This window comes from Gekko japonicus, unplaced genomic scaffold (genome assembly GCF_001447785.1).
Source record: "Gekko japonicus isolate JY-2015 unplaced genomic scaffold, Gekko_japonicus_V1.1 scaffold684, whole genome shotgun sequence".
NCBI classification, from domain to species: domain Eukaryota; kingdom Metazoa; phylum Chordata; class Lepidosauria; order Squamata; family Gekkonidae; genus Gekko; species Gekko japonicus.
The window spans coordinates 180,726-202,978 of NW_015160855.1; the positions used below are offsets into that span (position 1 = coordinate 180,726).

The window sequence follows — 22,253 nt, forward strand, 5'->3', positions numbered from 1 at the left end:
CCAATCTCCACATTGTAATAGACAGTCAGTTCAAAGTAGAGTTGTGGACTGAAAAGTTGCTAAAATTCTATAGAACCCACTCTTGTGTGAAATGGTTTTAACAATTTGATGGTTGAGGGGTGGGAGGAACCAACTTTGGGGGGGGTGGAATCTCAATATAGGGCAAAGGAAAATGGAACCTAACATTTTAGAAGAAGAAGAGAAGAAGAGATTGGATTTATACCCCGCCCTTCACTACACAAAGGTGTCTCAGAGCGGCTTACAAACTCCTTTCCCTTCCCCTCCCCACAACAGACACCCTGTGAGGTGGGTGGGGCTGAGAGAACTCTGACACAAACTGCTCTTTTTCAAGGACAGCTGTGCCAGAGCTTGCGACTGACCCAAGGTCACATCAGCAGGTGCAAGTGGAGGAGTGGGGAATCAAACCCGGTTCTCCCAGATTAGAGTCTGCACACTTAACCACTACACCAAACTGGGTCTCCCAGACACCTGCCAAAGTTAGTGGAATACTAGTTAAAATAGTTTAAATTATCACATGGACAGTTGCTCCAGTCTAAGTCAATTGATTCAATTAAGAATGGAGTAACTCTACATGGAGCTGCGGTGGCTCAAGTGGTTAAGATGCTGAACTGCAGGCTGTGGAAGGTCAGTAGTTCAGCAGCTCAAGACCTGAGTGCCACACGACGGAGTGAGCTCCCGTCTCTAGTTCCAGCTCCTGCCAACCTAGCAGTTCGAAAGCAAGAAATTGCAAATAGATAAATAGGTACCACTTTGGTGGGAAGGTAACAGCGTTCCGTGTGCCTTGGTGTTTAGTCATGCCGGCCACATGACCACGGAAATGTCTTCGGACAGCTCTGGCTCTTTGGCTTTGAAACGGAGATGAGCACCGCAACCCTAGAGTCCAACTCGACTGGCTTTCGAGCAAGGGAACCTTTACCTTTACCTTTTTAACTCTACATTGGATTGCACCGAAAGTCTGTGTTTTGATACTCCATACATGGTTTATTTGTACAGTCATAAGACCCAAATTTTACCGAATTCACTTGGCTTTGTTTCTTCAACCGTAAGCTTAGAATTTTCTTTTCCAAGCCATTAATAATGAGGACTTGGGCATTCTGTGACTGTACTAGCGAGTGCAAAATATGATATTAATTGAACAATTTAGTATCCAAAACAGGGCTTTTTTCTGGGGGAATGTGCTGGAATTTATGCTGAGAATGTGTAACCGGCCCATGATCACCCAGTGAGTTCCCATGGCAAAATGGTGATTCTAAATAAGGACTTCCTGATCCTAGCATGAAGCTATAACCACTACACCACAATGTCTTTTGTAGGGTGGCTGCTGTTGGACAGTAGCAAGCAGCCAGCCCTAGGTGAGTCTTGCAAGTTTTATGGTATCAAGTCTCTCAGTGGTTGCTGCCAGGCATGGCCATGACCAATTGTCTCCCAAAGGTCAAAATAGCCTTGAAAAGGGCTATCCCCTTGCCTTTTACTGACAGAAACCAAGGCTGGCACTACTGTTGTGATGGCCTAGCAACCCCCACAATGGCTACTACAGAGGACATTCATTTCTTAAAGTTATAGGCACCATTTCTTTTATTTGGGGGGGTTAACCTTCCATTTTTAATTTTTTTTACAGTTTAGATTTTTCTGCAAACCTGAGAATTTTCTAAGGTGTTTAGAAAGATTTGTCTTGGCTGTTCATGGCCCAGCATCTAGATTTAAGTATCCACAGGTTTGTCCATGCTGAGAATTAGATAAATGGATTGCAAAATTTGACTTCTGGTTTTTTAAAACACCACTCAATGAGGTTTTTGAAACTGCACAATTTTTTAAAATGGAAGTGGATTTTTAGTGGACAGCATGTTATTAAATCTTCCCTAGATGAAAACATAGATTTGATAGTAAAGATTTCCCTTGTCATCCAACGTAAGCTCTTTGATTACCTGGCTAACATCCAAAATTCTCTCATTCTCCCTGTGTATTTAGTCTCATTCTCTAGGGTTCTCCTTAATTTATGGTTGCAGCACACATATGTGCACTGTGGGTGAAGGAACTGCTGTATGCAGGTCAGTAAATTTACCTGTGGACTCCATGGAGCCATACTCATGGGTTTGTTTTTGTTAGCATTCTTATCACAGGAGTACTTCTTAGCATTTAACTTTTTTATTTTTACAGTACCATCTTTCATTCCCTTTGGTGTAGCTATAAAGATCAGGAGCCTGATGATGATGATGATGATGATGATGATGATGAATTATTTTAATTAAATTTCTGAATTGCCCAGTCCCTGCTACCGCAAGGCTCTGGGTGATGTACAACAGTAGATAAAAACATGAAAACCATAACAATAAAATATATAGACAACACTTAGTTCAACAGAACCCCGATGGCGAGCTACACATTACTTCACATTCTGGACTGCCTGGCCACCTCATGGGCAGGAGAAGAAACAAAACAAATCTGGAGAGCAAGGAGAGGGTGCCAACCAGAGTGAAAACCATTGCTTTCCTCAACCAAAGACCTGAGGAATTGCATAAGATCCCGCAGTGCCTTGATGGTGTTTGGCAGAGAGTTCCAACAGGTCGAAGCCAGGATCAAGAAGTCCCTGACCCTGGTTGCAGAGAGCCTGATATCTTTGGAGATGGGGATCACCAGCAGATTGCTATCCAAAGAGCATAACGCTCACCTAGGGACATACCAGAAGAGATGATCTTGCAGATATGTTGGTCCCTGACTTATCAAAACCTTAAAGGTCAACACCAAAACCTTGAACCTGACTCAGTACTCCACTGGAAGCCAGTGCAGCTGGTGCAACACAGGTTGTATGTGTGCTGTCTATGAAGTTCCCGTCAGCACTTGCACTGCTGCATTTTGGATCAGCTAGAGTTTCCGGGTCAGTCTCAAGGACAGGCCAGCATTAAAGCAAGTTACAGTAGTCTAGCCTAGAGGTGACCATTGCATGGATTACTGTGCCTAGGTCAGATCACAACAAGAAAGGGGCCAATTGCTGAGCCTGGCACAGATGAAAAAATGCCAGCATGGCAATATGCATGACTTGGGCCTCCAAGGAGGCATCCAAGATCACACCCAAACTCTTGACAAACTGTGCTGGAGTCATTGGTACCCTGTCAAGAACAGGAAGACTATGTCCCAACCCTGACGCCCCTCCAGCCATAGAACCTCCGTCTTAGTTGGATTCAGTCTCAATCTGCTCTTTTTTTAACCATCCCACCATGGGCTCCAAACCTGCAGCCAGATTTTGTGGGGTGGCATCCAGGTGGCCATCCAATAATAGATACAGCTGGACACCCAAGCCCGAAACTCCACACCAGTTGGGTGAGGGGATGCATACAGATGTTAAATAACATTGGGCAGAGGACTGCCTCCAGAGGGACCCCACACATTAAAGGGTGCCTAGAGGACACACTCTCCTCCAGTGCTACCCTCTGTCCCTGACCACAGAGAAATGAGGCAAGCCATTGAACTCCCACGTTGGCGAGGTGGTGGGTCAAAGGATCAATATGTTATGATATGTTATTTGGTTGACATTTCACATCTGAAAAAGGCTTCTTGTGTTGAGAGCCACACAGGTGGTTTATATTTATTCCATATCCTCAAAATGGGCTGTTGAATGTAGTGGTTTTTAAAATCTACATTAACCTTAATTTTTTCATACTACAGATAACCATGCTGCCCAGACCTCAAATCATGATCCTCCAATTCTAATAGTCTTCTGTTTCTCAATAATTACCATTCTTTCATCCAAGCTAAACAACAGGCAGCAAAATATAATTTCAAATTGGGTAAACTCAGGCCTCCTCTTTCTTTTACATCTTGCAATATCTTATATTGAATATGTGTTTGTTTTCTGTTGCCATACAAAAGTTTATATATCTTTTTACCATTGTTTAAATGGTATATCAGATGTCAACGCAGGTATTGTCTGGAAAAGAAATAACATTTTGGGTAAAATATTCATTTTGATCACAGAATTTCTTCCCAAGAGTGACAGTTGTAGTTTGTTCCATCTTGACAAATCTTTTTTAAACTTCATTCCATGTCTTAACATAATTATTTTGGAACAACATACAGTTCATATCTGGCAATATAATGCCCAAATATTTCACTTTCTTTACAACCTTAAAGCCACAGACTCATATTTGTACTTTTTGTAAACCAGGAAAAGGGCAAAATTCTTGACGAATTTTGCTTCATGATTCATGCCCATCTCTACTCCTTGCAGCTATCAACAAATGGATAGAATAACTGACCAGCACTTCCTGAAGCCTTTAAATTACACTGTTTCTGTTCAAGACACAAGGAACTGCTCCTGCTGATAGGCACTTGGCTAGGAATCATCTACCCCCCCTAACAGGTTTAAAATAAAGCTGATGTAGAAGGAATGGGCTGTTAACAATCTGTGCACAAATAGAGGATAATATCATGTGGAAACATGAGAAAAGAACACACCAGTCATGGAGCTGAAATGTGGAAAGGTCTTGGTGTGGAAGCAGCCCAGATGTATACAAAGAAAGAGTTCAATCTTTCTTGACATTTTCCACACGTGACAAGCTGAGCGTGGGAAGTGCCCTTTGCTGGACAACTCTTAAGGACAAGTTCCATCATTTGCATCTGGCTATTCTAGGAAGATCTGAAGGTTACATATAAGAATGTTGAGTTATAATTAAATGAATCTAACACAAAGATGAAGTTCCTTACTAGAATGCTTCAATAAAAAGGCACCCTTTCTCAAAGTGCACAGGACTGGCACTTGCACACCATGCCACTTTTTCTTGTTGTTGCTGCCCCAACTCCTCTTTTCCCCATTTATCTCCATTGTGTCAGGTTCCCCTTGTTAGCCCAAGCCCCCCCTTGCCATGTAAAGGATGGTAATCCGGCCAGGTGAGAGACAAAGTTGGCATAGGGTAAATATAGCCCTATCTTTGTGCAGTGCCAACTAGCCCTGCCATGTGCTCAGGATCGTCTCGCTCTCTGACACAACCAGCTATCACTCAGATATAGCCTCACGCAGACATAGCCTCACACAGACACGTATCTGCCATTGGAAAGGACAACGTATCTGCACCCCATCTCTGGACTTCACAAGTCTATACTGGAATCACCCTGGCCACAGCCTATTGTTGTTATTATTTTCTTGATCACCCAGCCATTAATGGAGCCAAGACTCTGCAATTGCCCAATGTCTTGCTAACAAAGGCTTCCCTTCCCCATCCCGGTCCATCATGGACCATTTCCCCATTGTGCCCACTGCCCCGAAGACACAATTTTCCTATACCAGGACTCCAAACCCAGCCATCCTTGGTTCAGTCTCCTGGGACATGTATTGGCTAGATTGCCCATCTCTTTTGGGCAGGGGTCATTTCGTAGAAAAAGAGCTAGGGGAACTCATTAGCATAACTCATTAGCATATGCCACACACCCTGACATCAGGGGCCTGGCGGTGGACCTGCAAGGCCGGTGGGAGTGCAAGGAAGCCTCGCGAAGGCCCTCCCTGGCCCCAGGCAGGCAGGGGTGGGGAGAGGCGGGGAGAAAGCAACTTACCCTCCCTCTTCTCCTGCCTCCTCCTGGCTGAATGAGGGCTGGAAGTGGGGCGGACGGAAGCAGGGGGCGGGGCTTCGTCATGTGCCCCGCCCCCTGCACCTCACCCAGTGGAACTGCATTCCCCCGCGTTCCCCCCCAAAAAATGACCTCTGCTTTTGCGTCTTCTCAGACATGCTTGCTGGCCAAACAGTCTGCTTCCCTTCACTGTGGACTTCTGTCTTCAGAAGGTAGCTATAACCCAACTCCTCATCAACGCTTCATCCTCTTTAAATAGTTTACCTCTTTATTTCCTAGTTCTCTGGGGTATGTGTGTATGTGTGTGATATTTTGTTAATTAGCTGAATGTATTAGGGTTATTTTCTTAATAAATTTCACAAAAGACATTTCCTACTTGTTGTCTGTGCCGCTCCGAGAGGGTTCTGACTCTGGTATAGTTGGAGTACGATCCCTAGCTTGTGCACCTATTAAGCAAACAGTCTCTTAGCTAATTCCCCCATCATAACTTAAACAGAGACTGGTGGTGCAGCTAACACCCTTTCCCTTTCCCAGGTAGCCACACTCAGCTGAGAAAGCAAAAAAAAAAAAAAGCCCCTTTAAAAAAGAGGTGTCAAACTTATTTGTTACAAGGGCCTGAGGTGTCAGGTTGCAGCACGGTGAGACAGATGGAGCTGGGACTTGCTCCCAGGCACCGCTGGCTTCTCGTTATCTTTAGAGGAGACTTGGGGACTCCCGAGCTCTGCTGCACTCCCTGGAGGGGGGCGCAGTGCAAGGGATGTGATGCAGGTCCCCCGCTTGTGGCGACAGGCGAATAGAAGCCCCTGGATTGTCCCCAGCAAGAAATAAAGAAGAGCACTCATGGCAGTCATGAGTGCCTAGCTGTTGCTACCCCTAAGAGGGACTTAAAAATCTGCACTTCATCCACAACATCGATGAAGCATATCACCATGAGTACTTTTCAAAGCAACATTACCAGAAACTCTACTATACAACATCAGCCCCTTTAAAGTTTAAAAAGACTGGAAGGGAGATGTGAAGAACTTTTTTCCGGGCCCCACCTTACCCTTACCACGGCTTTAAAAAGGATCTAAAATAATTGTATAAATAATCTACTGGGCGAAGAAAACAAGAGAGGACCCTGTCTAAATTGATATCTTCAAGAGTTATCATCCCTTCTATGATTCTGAACTTTAGTGAGAGCCAAATTAATCTTTTTGGGGTTTTTTTAATGAAGTCTTTGGAACAAATACTGAACTTGGGGACCTGTTATTAACACTTGAATTATAAAGGCTTTACATTTTATTGGATCTTATTCTGAATTTCTTATATACTGAATCCTCCTGTTTAACCAATGGTTAAATTAGAAGCTATAATGTACAGTACACAAAGGCATCCTAGCGTAAAGTAGTTAAAGCATGTGTTTGGAAGACATTCTGGATCTATGAGAATGGAGATGTCACCAAGGAATAAGTAATGCTTGAGAAGTTCTTTCATGAGGTTCTAACTACTTCACTGCAGGAAACACAGTAATTACTTTATAATAAAAGAAGCAGCTGTTGTTGAGCTGCCCTAATGGTTCCGGTAGCAACAGAATGAACCAGAAAGCAGAGATTTGGGTAGGCAGAAGGAACAAATGTCAAGAGGTTTTATTACAGAAAGCCACACTTTTTGCATAAGCTGTCTCAATGTGATACATAATTGTTGGCTCTTTCTATATGTAAAAGTAGTTGTGGTTGCAGCAGCAGAAAGACAGAGCGCTATGGCACCACCAGACACAAAGAATGGGCAGATGAAGTAGGCTGCTGCCTGTGAAAGGTCATGTCACAAAATACCAGCTTTCCTCTGTGGGTCTGCAGACAAATGCCTCTCACCACCCTACATGTCATCCCAATCTTTGCAGATTCTTCTGCCCAATTCAGGCCAGACAATGATGTCACCTATAATACTATTGGGTCAGAATGAAGGCTTGGGATGGAGGAAGGTTTCCTGTTCTAGCTGTCTAAGAACCTGCAGGTGCTAGACAATATTTGGGGAGAAACAAGCTGGAGCAGAGGGCAACTTGCAGAAAAAAGAAAGCCATGAGGAAGCAACCACCATGTCATTTACATAATGCAGGGATTCTATGAAATAAGCAGGCCAACTATCCAAAATTTGGCTGGTCATCATAGCCTCTTCCAGGCAGGGGTGTAGCCAGGATTTTTAAAGTGGGGGGACATTTTAAAAAGTCGGGGAGGCAGGGAGGGAGGCTAGAAAAGTTAAGCCAGCATGCAAAGTTACAAACAGCCCCCACCCCAGCTGCTCATAAAAGCCATAGAAAGTGCATGGCTCCTGCCAGCGATACAGAGGGGCTAACCAAATTCATCTTCTTTCTATCTGGAGTTCTCCTTACAAGGCACCGACTCTCCCCAGGCAGCTTACAGTTGAAGGACCCTGAGCCCAAAGGTCCAGATTGGTGTGCAAGGCACCAGGGTGCCGGGGCTCAGGCCTTTGATTGGGAGGAGGGAGGAGGGGGCACTCTGGCAAGTTAAAGCAGAAAGAGGGAAGGGCGGGGATTTGTGGGGCCTGTGGGCAAGGAAATGCCAAGGGGGTGAGGGGAGCTAGGACTCCTGGGTCTTCCTGTGGAACTTTTCCATGGAGTGGAACCCAGGCCTGGTCAGAATGCTGTGATTGTGCTGTGATGTTATTGATTGGCAGTATTGCAAATGCACTGTTTTAGATAAGAGAAAGTTGTCTGCAGTCATATGAGGATGAATGGATAGCAAGAACACTGATGGGGAGTTGGAGCTGGGCAGACAAGTCTATGGGGATTCAAATGTCTGGGTCTTTCGAGTATGTGTGTGTGTGTGGGTGGATTCTAGGGGGCTGGCAAAGCAAGAAGCTGGCCGATAAAAACCAGGAGATGGGGGTGCTGGATTCTGTTGGAAATGTATGTGTTTACAAGGTCTGATGATTCAGTCATTATGGGGTTAACTTGTATTCCTAGTTTGCTGTTGTTTAGACTGACCTGGAAGGGATACCTGACACTGAGCCAATGGGGGATTAGCCCGGGAAAAGTAACTTCTACTTTGATGCAGATTGGTCATTTGTTTCAGGTGATTTCCTTTCTAGGGGTCAAGAAGAAGGAGGAAATCTCCACCATTACGTGTGTGCTTGTCTTGTCTGTAGGAAGCTTAGAAATGTAGCTCTTAGTGTTATGTCGATTTGTAGAAATCCCGTGAACCCTTTACCCTTAGTAATAAAGGTTTTTTAAAGGCAAAGAACTCTCTTCTTTCCAATAGAGCAAGATCCATCAAATAGTCTGAGTATTAAACAATTATTGACTATTTTACAACAGATTCACCAACATAACCCACCACCGCTACTTTGTTTCTTTCCCGCACCCCATCCGGTGGCATCCTGTCTGGCAACGCGGGAATGGAGGGCAGGGCTGGCCGGTGAGGTCATGGGGTGAGGGCAGGGGCGGGACTCCAGAAGGCAGGCTCAGTGAGGGTGATGGCCCGGCTGCACACTGAGGCACAAAAAATAAAACAAGGATTCAGGGGAGTGGCCTGGATTGGATGGGAAATCAGGGGGCCTTGGCAGTAAGTCAGGGGGGTGGACCCCGAGAGGCCCCACTGTAGCTACGGGCCTGCTTCCAGGTTAATAGTAGCTTTGAATGTTCCAACAAGTGCTGGGACAGGAAGTATGAGTTATACTTCCTTTTTTTAAAATCTTCTTCAGTTCTTCATGTTTAGTTGAAAGTTGAGCTTGCACATTTTTTCCATGAAGGGGATGCATGTCCTGCCCTGCATCACCTATACAAGCTCCTTTTTCAAATATTACAGAAGAAGCTGAGAACAGGAAGCATAGCAAAAATACAAGCAATTATTCACTCACACTCCCTATTTTGGTGCAGTTATAATATCTGATACCTCGCACAGGAGGTAAATATTCATGACTGTCCAACAACTAGCATTTTTTGCAACCTAAGCCACCAAATTCCATCTCATCGGCTCCTCCATATTTCCAAAGTCTTGATCACTACAGAAAACAAAGTTTATTAAAGCAGGTTGATTTGACTTGTTTTTACCAGGGTAAATGCTCTTAAAACTAATGGAGCTTTGCCTGTTTATACTAGGAGAGTAGAGTTCACTGAAACGTTGCAGCTATGCATCATAATAACTCAGCATTAAACAGAACGTCTCCTAAGTGCTTAACTTGTTTCTCAGCAATCTTTATTGCTGTCTTATAAATAAGGCCAGTGTCTCTTTTCCCATCTTAGAGAGGAGAGTGTTAGGGTTAAACTGAGAGAGTGTGGCATCTTTGCACCTATCCAATGAGTTCTTGGTTAAGCTGAGAGGTGAGCCTGTGATTTGCAGCTCATAGCTCATACCCATAACTGCTATACTGCAGCAGTTTGCCCACGTCGCTGCTCTTTTGGGAAACATAGATTAATACTAATATGAATGTGGTATTAGGGAGAGGCTCTGGCTCAGCAGTAGAGCTCCTGCTTGACATGGAGAAGATCCCAGGTTCATTCCCCAGCACCTCCAATTAAAAGGACCAGGCAGTAGGTGATGTGAAAGACCTCTGCCTGAGACCCTGGAGAGCTGCTGCCAGACTGAGTAGACAATACCGGCATTGATGGACCAAGGGTCTGATTCAGTATAAGGCAGCTTCATGTGTCCGTGTATAGTAATGAGACAGTTATTGTTAAAAATAATTACTTCTCATTTGCCCATAGGCGCTCTCAAATGTATTATTAGCAGAGCTGAAGTCTTCAATATAAATCCTGAAGTGTTTCATTTGCATCTTGAGAAACTAGCCTGGAAGCTCAAATATTAAAATTCCATATTTCCCATATGCAAAAACACAGGAAAATGTAAGTTTCTGAGAGTTCCCATGCAAAATTGGAAGGCTGAAGAAGATAAAACACTATTAAATACTGCAAGAGCTTCTGCCTCTGGGTATGGCTGTGGTCGCTTGTTTATTCTGAACCAATGCTGATCTGAGGCATCTGTAATGCATAGCTGATTTGCCCTTTCTGAACTGTATCATCTCTCCATTCCGCACCATCTGCACTGCAAACCTGGACAATTTTCCCTGCCTCAGGTTATCATGCATCAAAAAATAAATAAATAAATGTGGGGACAGGAGTTCAGCAAGTTAGGAAACGTGCCACCATCCTTGACCACATTTTTTATTTTAAAAGTGAAGCTTGAAGAAAGGGAAGGGGTCTTTTTGATTGTGTTCTATTTTTTTCCTTTGCAGTATTTTATACTGCTTTCCTTTCCACTCAAAGTAGCTTCCAGCATTGATGTCATATAGCATACCATAGAGCCATATGAAACCATGAAAGCAGCCATCAGGAGACCCGTTTCAGTCATGATAATTTGGGTGTTCCTACCTTGAATACCAGGAAAGTGTGCTATGTGCAATCCTCTCAATAAATATGGCTGCCATTTTTTTAATGAATAGGGCAATGCATATTTTCTAGCTTTGGTACACATGATCAAAAACCTAGATTCTTACTGGGTATGCATTTGTGTCTACTGAAGCTAGAAAATATATGTTGCCCTGTTTACACAAAATGGTGATTACATTTTTCGAGAGGATAATGCATCACACAGTCCCAGTATGTGAGTTAGAAGCACCAAAATCATACTGACTGGGCTGGTAAGATAAATCTAATACTGTCAACTACAAGTTCTGTTGAATAGCTCTGCTTTACAAACTTTCCTAAAAGAGATTAGAGATGGTGCAGCTCTACCCTCGTGAGGCAGCCCATTCCAAAGAGATGGGGCTGCCACAGAAAAAATCCTCTGCACATGCTGCAGCTGATCCATCTTCCCCCAAAGAAGGGATAGAAAGAAGACCCTACAGGGGAAATTAGTAGTTTCTAAGAATAATACAGGAAGAAGTGGTCCCTCAGAGAACAAGTGTATGGAATTAAATCAATGAAACAAAAAGATCTATTATCTCCATAAAACAGGCAAGAGGAACTTAAGACAAAATCCAACCTACATTCATCAATAAATAACTAATGAAGGGTTTCTGGGGCTCTCCAGTCTGCTTAGAAGTCACCCAAGTCAAATGGGTTCCGATTGTCACACTGGGTCCCTAACCAATTGTAAGTGTTGGGGCAATCCCACAGAGAACATTAAGTGGTGAAAATAACCGTGAGAAGCAGCCCTGGGATCCAGCACAAGTCTTATGGGGCTTTTCATGTGCTTTGGGGGCACCTATTCACCATTACCTCCTCCTGTTCTAGTCCAAAATAATGGAGCAGTGACATGGCTGATAAACAGAGGGGCGGGCTTTGGGGGATTTGGTTTTTCCAGAGCACCACAGTGGTGACAATAGATGGTTATGATCTAGCTGGATTGATTATGTCCTGCATCATGTCACCATGCCAGCTCCTCTGCCAAGAAAGCTCCTGCAGCTGGAGAGAGATAGGGGCAAGATTTGCCACTGGCACATCTGTTATTTATCTCATTCTGCAGGCACTTCGTTCTCAAGTTCTCTAAAATGTCACTGGGACACTTCGTCATTGCTCTCTCTTCTCCTGCCTGCTTGCAAATCCCTCCTAGCTTGGTGCTGTCTTCAGCTTCAACTGATGTACAATTTAATTATTCCCTTGCAACATTTATGAAGCTATTAAAGCAGGCAGGAGCCAATTAAGGAAGGGAAATACGGTTCAGGAGAATATAGAGACTGGTGCTGTTTCAATGTCATGCTTTGATATTCTCCCTTGGAGAACTGCTGAGAAAATGTGCTATTTGAAAATAACTACAAAAAAGACAACTAGTCATTTTCACTGCTTCCTGCAGTAATTCTCCAAGATGGCTTGATTTATGCAGTCTCTAACCCCTAACAGTTAATGTATGTTTATGCTTAATTAGCCCCTGATCAAACTTTTCAACTTTCTTGCCCAAATCACATTAAAAGGTAATTGAAAATGCTCCTCAGGTTTCACCATCCTGCTGGTTTCCTTTCTATCTTCCCATATGGCTATTTTTATTTCTTTTAAGAATCTCTCCCTCCCCCCAAAGCCTTTATTATTACTAATTGGAACACATCCATACTGCAGAAGGGGAAGAGAGCAGTCTCAGCTGTAGTCATGCAGCAACTTGGCATTAGGATTGCCAATTTTTTTAAAGACTCTGCTCTTATGCCTTTAATAGCAGTTTGACAGCCTGTAATGTACAGCCTCTGAAGTCCCCCTCCCCAATTTCTAACACTAGAGCTGGTTCCAAGTTTTTTTTGGGGGGGGGGCCTGGGCAGAAAGCGCAGACTCTAATCTGTGCACAGACTCTAATCTGGGAGAACCGGGTTCGGTTCCCCACTCCCCCACTTGCAGCTGCTGGATGACCTTGGGCAAGCCATAGTTCTGTCAGAACTGTTCTTGAAAAGAGCAGTTCTTGAAAGAGCTCTCTCAGCCCCACCTACCTCACAGGGCTTTGGGGAGGGGAAAGGAAAGGAGTTTGTAAGCCACTCTGAGTAAAGGGCGGGGTATAAATCCAATCTCTTCTTCTATATCCAATGCTGGACAGCATGTGGAGCCAAGAATGTCAGTGACAAAAGCACACAAACAAGTGGACTGGGGAAGAAGAGGTGGTGGGGTGAGTGGCAGTGAGTACCACATGGAGTCCATTACCCCGGTAGCTGTCCCACCTCAGGGAATGCTGTCACTGGCCCTAACACCATGCCAAGAAAAGTTTTGCTCCTAAATTATTGCCAGTCTTGTTGCTGTTAAGGAGCACAGAAGCAGCCCCAGTGAAAATAATGCTGGCAATACCACAGAGCGCAGATTCTGATTTACTACATGATATGTGCAGGGAATTACATGCGATACATAACCGCCTGCCTGTGTATTTTGGGTTTCAGAAAGTCCCGTCAGATACAAACAGGTTAACCTAACACAATTTTAGTTGGGGATCTACCCACACTGGTATATAGTGTGCACAAGACATTTGTTCACAAACCTGTGCTTGCAAATTGCTTCCATGACGTCTCTGGTCTCCTTCTGCTCATTCATTTGTAGATGGTTGGTGCAGTGCTGAAATGATGTTTAGTCGCATTGGTATTGAAAGACTCTTCAGTCTCTTCACTGGTAACTGCAAAAGCATTATCTGACAAAATGATGTGTTAAAGCCCATGGATACCAAATAATTTATACTAAGGTTTTGATAGTTATAACTAGTTAGTTACTTTCACTGAGACACTTGCGGTTCATATCTGCTGACATCAGAACAGATCAGAATAGTCTGATGGGTACCTGTGAGTGGTTTAATCATCTGCATCCTAAGATGGCAGACAGCAGGGCAAAGCAGATAGAGATTCAGCGCCCCAAGAAAAGCAAATAAAAGTAGCATCACAGAGTGGACATAGAGGCTTCCATTTGGCAAGTTAAGAAAAAAGTGTTTCAGAGTGGGTAAATGAAAGTGCTTGCAAGGTGCAGCACTGAGGTTTAAAACAGAGGGCCAAGCTTGACACCCTTTTTATTGTTGAGATTTTTTCTTTTCTCTTTCCACCTAGGTATCAGTTCTCTTGAAAGCTCCAGGAAATGGGAGACACTTCAGAATAGATTTTGAAATCCTGCGGAGATCCTTAGTTGGTGAGAGGCCTATGTCTCCATTACATGGTTCGATAACTAGCTGCTCCTAGTTTGTGTTGGAATACACAAGGTCTATAGTGCACCTACTTGAAGAAGATCAGAAGAACAGCCTTTGGGGACAGCTGAAGGACTGCTGTTTAGCATTAGCTAGATTAGGGATGTTCTGTATAGGGACTGAACATTCCAGGACTGTTTCTACCAGAGACTGGCTGAGCTTAGAGCCCACCAGGACTCTGGAGGTGGCCAATGAGGAATTAATGGTTCTGACAATGGCCTATTGTTGGTAGTTGTTTGGGGAAGTGGGTGGAGTTGCATGCTATTTAAACAGAGCAGTTGCCCTGGCTTTTCGCTTTTTGTTCTGCTGAATCACTAATAAAAGAGAGCTCAGAGACTTTCAACAGAACGTGGTAGCCGTGAAATGGGTGGGCAAGTTCCAGGTTAAGTACCAGCAATTCAACGGTTTGTTGGCCTTATTAGTAGTTGAGGGCCGGTGGCCAAGTTTGTTATGGCTGGCATGGTTCGCACCCTTGGGGTTCATGGTAATGGGGATGAACCACAATGAACGAAGGGATTTCCGGGGTGTGTGTGATGAGTTTCCATCTGTTTTTGAGGGAATGCTTGGCTGTTACACCGACCCCCCGTCTCACTCCAGCTCAACCCAGAGGTGCAGCCCATAAAACTCAAGGCACGGTGCATCCCTTTTGCACTGAAACCCAAAACTGAGGAGGAGTTAGATCACTTGGCAGCCCAAGGGATTCTGGAGCCAGTCCCCCACGCGCTTTGGGAGACCCCAATAGTCACTCCTATTAAACCCAATGGGGATGTCTGCATTTGTGCGGACTACAAATGCACTATTAATAAGGCGCTGCAGGACCATGCCTACCCGGTGCCGGTCATCAGCCATGTCCTGGTCACACTGTCTGGCGTGAAAATTTTGGGGAAACTGGACTTAGCACAGGCCTACCAGCAGTTGCTAGTAGATGATGCCACGGCTGAGGCCCAAACCATAGTGACACACTGGCGCGCTTTCTGGGTTCAACGGCTGCAGTTTGGGGTCACTGTGGCTCCCGGGATCTTCCAAACCTAATGGACTCTGTTCTTAAAGGGATCCCTGGAGTCACACCATTTTTCAATGATGTTCTGATTGCCGTCCCCACGGAAGAGGACTGTCAATGGTATGCATGCCATCCTTCAGCCTTTCCAGTCCACCAGGTTGAAGGTAAAGTGGGGAAAGTGTCTCCTGGGTATCCACCACCTCAACTTCCTTGGATTCTCGGTGGACACAGAGGGCATCCACCCAGCAGAAGACAAAGTCAAGGCTATCAGCGAAGCCCCTGCGCCCAAATCCAAGGCTTCAGGCGTTCCTCAGCCTTTTGAACTTCTATCATGCCATCCTGCCACACAAGGCAGCATTCGCAGAGCCCCTCCACTGACTGGAGAAAAAGGCTCCCTGAGTCTGGGGCTGAAGGCAAGCCAACGCTTTCCAGGTGGTCAAGGATCTGCTGGTATCCAATTCAGTCCTGACCCACTTCGATGAAACAGTTGCCTGTCATCCTAGCCTGCGATGTCTCCCCTTATGGAGTTGGTACCGTACTGGGGCACAAGCTGCCTGACAACCGGGAGGTCCCAGTGGCATACCACTCCCGCACATTGTCGTCTGCTGAGCGCAACTATACACAGATAGACAAGGAGGGTTTGGTGACTGTGGCGGGGGTGAAGAAGTTCCATGACTTCCTGTATGGCCGGCCCTTCACCATTGTTAACAGACGACAAGCTGCTGCTGGGCCTCTTCGCTCCAGACCGCCAGACACCACAAATGCTGTCACCATGGGTCTTGCACTGGTCAATCTTCCTTGCCGGCTACCAGTACAGCCTTCAGTACCGCCCAGGGCAGGCAATGGGACACGCTGACACCCTCAGCCACCTGCCACTGTGTTCCATTGACTCTGACCCGGCTCCCGCACACACATTGAGGAACTCCCTGACTAGCCTATCCATGCTGCAGACGTTGTCCGCCACTCCGCCAAGGACCGCATCCTCTCCCACGTTTGGGATTGGGTGTGGAGGGGATGGCCCACTCATCCGGATTTTCTCATCTTGCCAGGATGAACTCTCTGCACAAAAGAGGTACCTGCTCTGGGGAAGCTGAGTCATGGTACCTACCCCCCTGCACCAGCGAGTCTTATTGGCCCTAGATGAGACACATCCGGGGATCGTTCAGATGAAAGCTCTCGCCTGCAGCTACATGTGGTGGCCAGGGATCGACGGAGAGATTGAGGCCTGGGTCAACCACTGCCAGGCCTGCCAGAATACCCAACCAGAGCCACCCCAAGCTCCCATACAGCAGTGGGAGTCTACCCACACCTCATGGTCCTTGGTTGCACCTAGACTTTGCTGGCCCCTTTCAAGGCTAGGTATTCTTTGTATTGGTGGACTCCTACACCAAATGACTGGAGGCTATTCCTGTTGCCTCCACCTCCTCCTAGGTGTCCATCCAGGCCCTCACCCGAATTTTCTGCATGCATGGCCTACCCTACATGATCGTGATGGACAATGGGACTGCTTTTACGTCGAGAGAGTTTCAGGAATTCTTGGGCTACTACCTGATCCACCACATCTGGTCTGCACCATTCCATCCGGCCACCAACGGACAAGCAGAAAGGATGGTGTGAACCACCAAGGACTCCCTCAGGTGGCTCATCCAGGGCACCGGTTGGCAACTTTTCTCTTAGTTCACCGGGCAACTCCAAGATCCACCACTGGCCACAGCTCAGCAGAGCTCCTTATTGGCTAGCGCCTCACAACCCGGTTACACCAGCTGCACCTGGATCAAGCGCCAGAGAGCCGCCCATTTTCGGAGGGCCAAGAAGTGTCCAGAGGGTTCTTCCCAGGCAACCCCATCTACGCTCAGAACTACTCTAGCGGCCCTGTGTGGATTCACGCAAGGATCATCAGGTTCACCAGTCCAGTGTTGTACGAGGTCTCCACGGATGATGGACAGATCCTGTGCAGGCACATCAACCAGCTTTGCTGCCATCTCTTGCTGGAGGTAGCTGAGCCAGCACCAGCCATTGTGGAAGCCAGCCACCCGGAGCCACTACCACCACTGCCAGAGCACAGCTTTGAGTGTGATGCGCCATGTGCCAGAGATTCCGACCGCATGGAGTTGCCCACACCCATACAGACTGTTTCGGAGCCCCTGGACTCTGTTCCTACATTGCCATCATTCCCCAGTGCTACTTCAGTGACCCCAGGCATGACTCCTGTGACTTCACCACCACCGATCGAGCCTAGACGGTCTTACCGGGAAAGGCACAAGCCAGTGTACCTTCAGAACTATGTGTGTTAAGGTGCTTTGGAACATAGGGGGGAGGGGTGTTATGTATTGGGACTGGAACATTCCAGGACTGTTTCTACCAGAGACTTGCTGAACTTAGAGTTCTAGAACAATAACCCACCAGGACTCTGGAGGTGGCCAATGAGGAATTAATGGTTCTGACAATGACCTATCATTGGTAGTTGTTTGGGGAAGTGGGTGGAGTTGCATGGGACTTCCCACAATTTCAAATTATGTCCTTCCTGTCTCCTAATTGGCTCTTTGGAGACTTCCTGCTCCAGCTAAGCCCTCCCCTCTTTGTTCCTGTCTCTCACAGCAGTTAGTCAAGCCTGTCTCCTTCACCTCTGTTCCATCGGTTTATTAATTTTCTTTAAACAGTTGGTGCTTCGTTCCTCTGCAAGTTTAAACTCTGCCAATGGTTTGATCCTAGTTTGCAAGAAAGATCCAGAACACAGCCCATTCACATCTCTCTGACAAGTCTAAGAACATAAGAACATAAGAACATAAGAGATGCCAATGTTGGATCAGGCCAAAGGCCCATCCAGTCCAACACTCTGTATCACACAGTGGCCAGAAATACCAGTGCCATCAGGAGGTCCACCAGTGGGGCCAGGACATTAGAAGCTCTCCCACTGTTGACCCCCCCAAGCACCAAGATGACAGAGCATCACTTGCCCCAGAGTCCCTATCTATACCTTGTGGCTAATAGCCACTGATGGACCTCTGCTCCATATGCTTATCTAATTCCCTTTTGAAGCCGTCCATGCTTGTAGCCGCCACCACTTCCTGTGGCAGTGAATTCCAAGTGTTAATCACTCTTTGGGTGAAGAAGTACTTCCTCTTATCCGTTCTAACCCGACCGCTCAGCAATTTCATGGAGTGCCCACGGGTTCTTGTATTGTGAGAAAGGGAGAAAAGTACCTCTTTCTCTACCTGCTCTTTCCCATGCATAATCTTATAAACCTCAATCATGTCTCCCCTCAGTCGTCGTTTCTCCAAGCTAAAGAGCCCTAAGCGCCTTAACCTTTCCTCATAGGGAAAGTGTTCCAACCCTTTTAACATTCGAGTTGCCCTTTTCTGCACTTTTTCCAAAGAACCTGCCTGAGTAGCCTGTTGCATCTCCCATGGAACAGGAAATTAACTTTTTGTTGTTCCGGATTCATACAGTGGGATAACTGAAGCTTCTGTTATAGAACCTCTTCTTTTGCACAAGCTTGTCTTTCTGTATGTGTAACTAAGTATGATTCAGCAGCCATCAATTTGTATCAGGTCCTATTTGCTACTCACAATCAGGGAGTCAATCATTCAACAAGCTGTTCAGCTGCATCCAAATAAATTTAGATGAGTCCATTTACATGTTCACACTGCCTTCTCACTGCTGCCATCTCCAGTCACCTGCCTGCCACCAGCTCTAATTGTTAAAAGGCACATCATTAAAAAGAGGGGAGAGGATACATCCGAATGTACATGTGTATAGACTGAGTGAGTAAGGGGACTGACAGAGTGCGTTTGACAAGAAACCAGTTTACAGTACAGACCTATGCAGAATTACTCCTCTCTAAACCCACTGAAAGCAATTGGCTTGGACTGGAGTAACTCAGCATAGGGTTGCACTGTCATGCAGCCATGACCATAGAGTGCCTCTTTTCTGTTACCAAAAAGGTTTTATTTGAGGACTGTGCAAGTGCCAAAGTGGCTGCAAGTTGAAAGTTATTTATTACCAATGGATTTTAAAATGCCTGTGTCTGGACTAATCCCTCAAAATGTCACAATTTTAGTCAACAAACATTGCCATCCTAAACAGAGATACACCCTTTTAATTCCATTAAAGCCAATGTGCTTCGAAGGGTGTAACTCTTAGGATGGGCACTATAATTAACTAAATAAAAATCAATAGGGAGGAAAAATCTGTGGATTTTAAGGCAAACGTTTTAATTCAGATGTCACAATAAACTGTAATTTGTATGTCATGGTCACATGTTCTCCTCATCCTACCTTCCTCCTTCTGGTACGCACAGAGCAATATTAAAAACTTCCTGGTTTAATCATTGTCTAATTATGCCCATCTTTTTATCTTATTTTATTCATTTATACCCTGCCTTTCTCCCCAAATGGGTTCCCAAAGTGGCTCACATCATTTTCTCCTCCTCCATTGCATCCTCACAGCAACCCTCCGAGGTAGGTTAGGCTGAGAGCATGTGACTGGCCCAAGGTCACCCAGTGAGTTTCCATGGCACAGGTGGGGATTTTTGCTTACTCTCTACAATAAGGATTCTAAATTATGATTTCATCCCAATGCAGAATCCCAGTTTATGGGGATGTTATGTATTGTTACTGTGCCTGAGCTTCGTGCCAAGCTTCATAGTCTGTTAAATACTGGGTTCCATGGATGGACCGACCCAAAGCTTAGTGATCAGCTCTGCTTTATTAGTGACTAGGAATAAGGCCCATTGTGGAAATAAATACAACGAGCTCTAAAAACAACGAGCTCTAGAAAGAGTCTCTGGGAGAGTGCCAAGGCCTTGGGCACTCAGCATCAATTTGCTGTGGCAACCTCAGCAGGGTATAATGACACAGAGTCCACCATTTTCTCCAGAGGAACTGATCTCTGCTACCTGAAGAGCAGTTGTAATTTTGAGTGATCTCCAGCCTGTTAGCCGAATTGCCTTGATTCTGGTTGATATTTGGGGAGATTAAGGGCAATAGGCAAAAAGGGAACAAATACCTGTATATACGGAGGTCCCACTTCTTCCAGAGATACCAGAAATAGACACGGACGCTGGCTTCAGTATAAAAATGATTTCCTTTTCCTGAAGATTCTTCACACACAAACAATACACATGCACACATACAATTATACAGCTTCTAGGAAAATTAGATAGATAATCAAGAGACATTCGCATGAGCAGGAGATCGTTGGGCGGCAATATTTACCTGTCCTGATGAGATTATGCATCCCAGGGGAAAAATAAGGGAGACTAATAAGGAATGAGAATTATGCTAGGAAATGGAAATCATGCTCTGAACCGGCAGAAGCATGTGGAAGACTCTGGCTGCAGTCCAAGAGTCTTAAAGAGGCAGCGTGAGTTTCAGGATAGCAAGAGCTAAAAGCTAAAGAGCCAGAAAGGACGTATAGAGGGTGAAGAGGGGGCGTAGATAGCACGAGGAGCATGGAGAGAGAGAGCACGTTGCTGGGTGCCCACTTTTGTATGGGGGGCTCTGGGGGGAGGGCTTTGCTGGCCACCTCCCTTGAGACCACTCCTTGGTGGTCCGTTCCAGAAGTCACGTCCGCAATGGGAAAAGGGCTTAGGGGTTGGTCAATGTTGAATTCTAACTGAACTTGTGACAGAGACACCTCTAGGGTCGTTATGACTCCTCGGCTAGCACCTATTGTGTTCTTTGTCTCAGGGCTGCAGAACCGGTTCATGGAATGGATGAGGAAGGCCAAGTCCTTTGTCAAGTGAAAGGCGGGAAAGTCTTTTGTGCATTCAATGCAGCAAAGGGGGGGGGCTGCCAGTGTGATGAAGGACTTCTTTACTGGCGTTGGGAGTCCTTAGTTTAAACAGCTATGGCAGATGGCTGTTTTAGTTTCATGTGTCTAGGAGTACATCTGGAACGGGGCAACCTCGGGACCACGTGCACCTCATCTCAGGCTCTTGCTGGCGCGTCTGCCATCACAATCTGGTCACCTTACATCAGAGTTCCCTTTGCACATTTTACACACTGTTTGGTGTAGTGGTTAAGTGCACAGACTCTAATCTGGGAGAACCGGGTTTGATTCCCCACTCCTCCACATGCACCTGGCTGGATAACCTTGGGCAAGCCATAATTCTGGCACAGCTGTTCTTGAAAAAAGAGCAGTTTTTGTCAGAGTTCTCTCAGCCCCACCTACCTCACAGCGTGTCTGTTGTGGGGAGAGGAAGGGAAAGGAGTTTGTAAGCCGCTCTGAGACACCTTTGGGTAGTGAAGGGCGGGGTATAAATCCAATCTCTTCTTCTTCATAAGAGAGCACAAAGCTCCTTGCTGGGCAACAAGCCCTCACCTGCAGATTGGCAACAATTGTTACGCAGGAGGAAATGGCTGGTTAGGAGGGTGGAGTCTATGGCATTGTACCTGTCTGAGGTCCCACCCCTCCTCAAACCTTCTCCAGGTTCCATCCTTCAAATCTCCAGGAATTTCCCACCTGGAGTTGGCAACCCTATCTCCTTCCCAGCCAGTCATCAACCTACCTTTATTTCCTCCTCACTCTTCAGCTTGCCATCCTCCCCCCACACACACCTGTAGCCTCTCCCGTGGTCTGAAGCCACGTCACATTGGCTGTCATGGGGGGTGGGCCATCTCAGCAGGGTTTAAGGACACAGAGTCTACCATTTTTTCCAGGGGAACTGATCTCTGCCATCTGGAGAGCAGTTGTAATTCTGAGTGATTTCCAGCCCTCACATGGTTTCCCTGAAGGAAATGTAGTCTTTCTCTGCAATGGGGACTAAAACAGTTTACATCATTCTCCTCTCCCCCTTTTGACTTGCACAACAACCCTGTGAGGTAGGTTAGGCTGAAAGTCTGTGACTGGTCTGAAATCACCCACTCAGCTTCTACAGCAAGAACCTGGATCTAGCAGACCCTGCTCTGAAGCACTGATTGCTATGCCTAGGGTAGCCAACCTCCAGGTGGAGCATAAAGAGCACCAGGTATCACAACTGAACTCCAGACAACAGATCTCTCCCCCCCCCCCGCGCCTAACAACAACTACACTATGTG

The 22,253-nt window shown here is 45.9% G+C and overlaps 1 protein-coding gene across 1 annotated transcript in view; it reads left to right on the forward strand.

Annotated features, from left to right (window-relative positions):
• The window catches only part of LOC107119072 (uncharacterized protein K02A2.6-like), a gene marked incomplete at its 5' end in the record, with an annotated part of 33,739 nt that extends 18,494 nt beyond the window's left edge, over nucleotides 1-15,245 (forward strand). Inside the window, one exon of the mRNA XM_015421500.1 lies at nucleotides 14,811-15,245. Coding sequence (XP_015276986.1) covers nucleotides 14,811-15,245 — 435 coding nt within the window. The remainder of the gene's footprint in view (nucleotides 1-14,810) is intronic.
• Nucleotides 15,246-22,253: the final 7,008 nt, after the last annotated feature.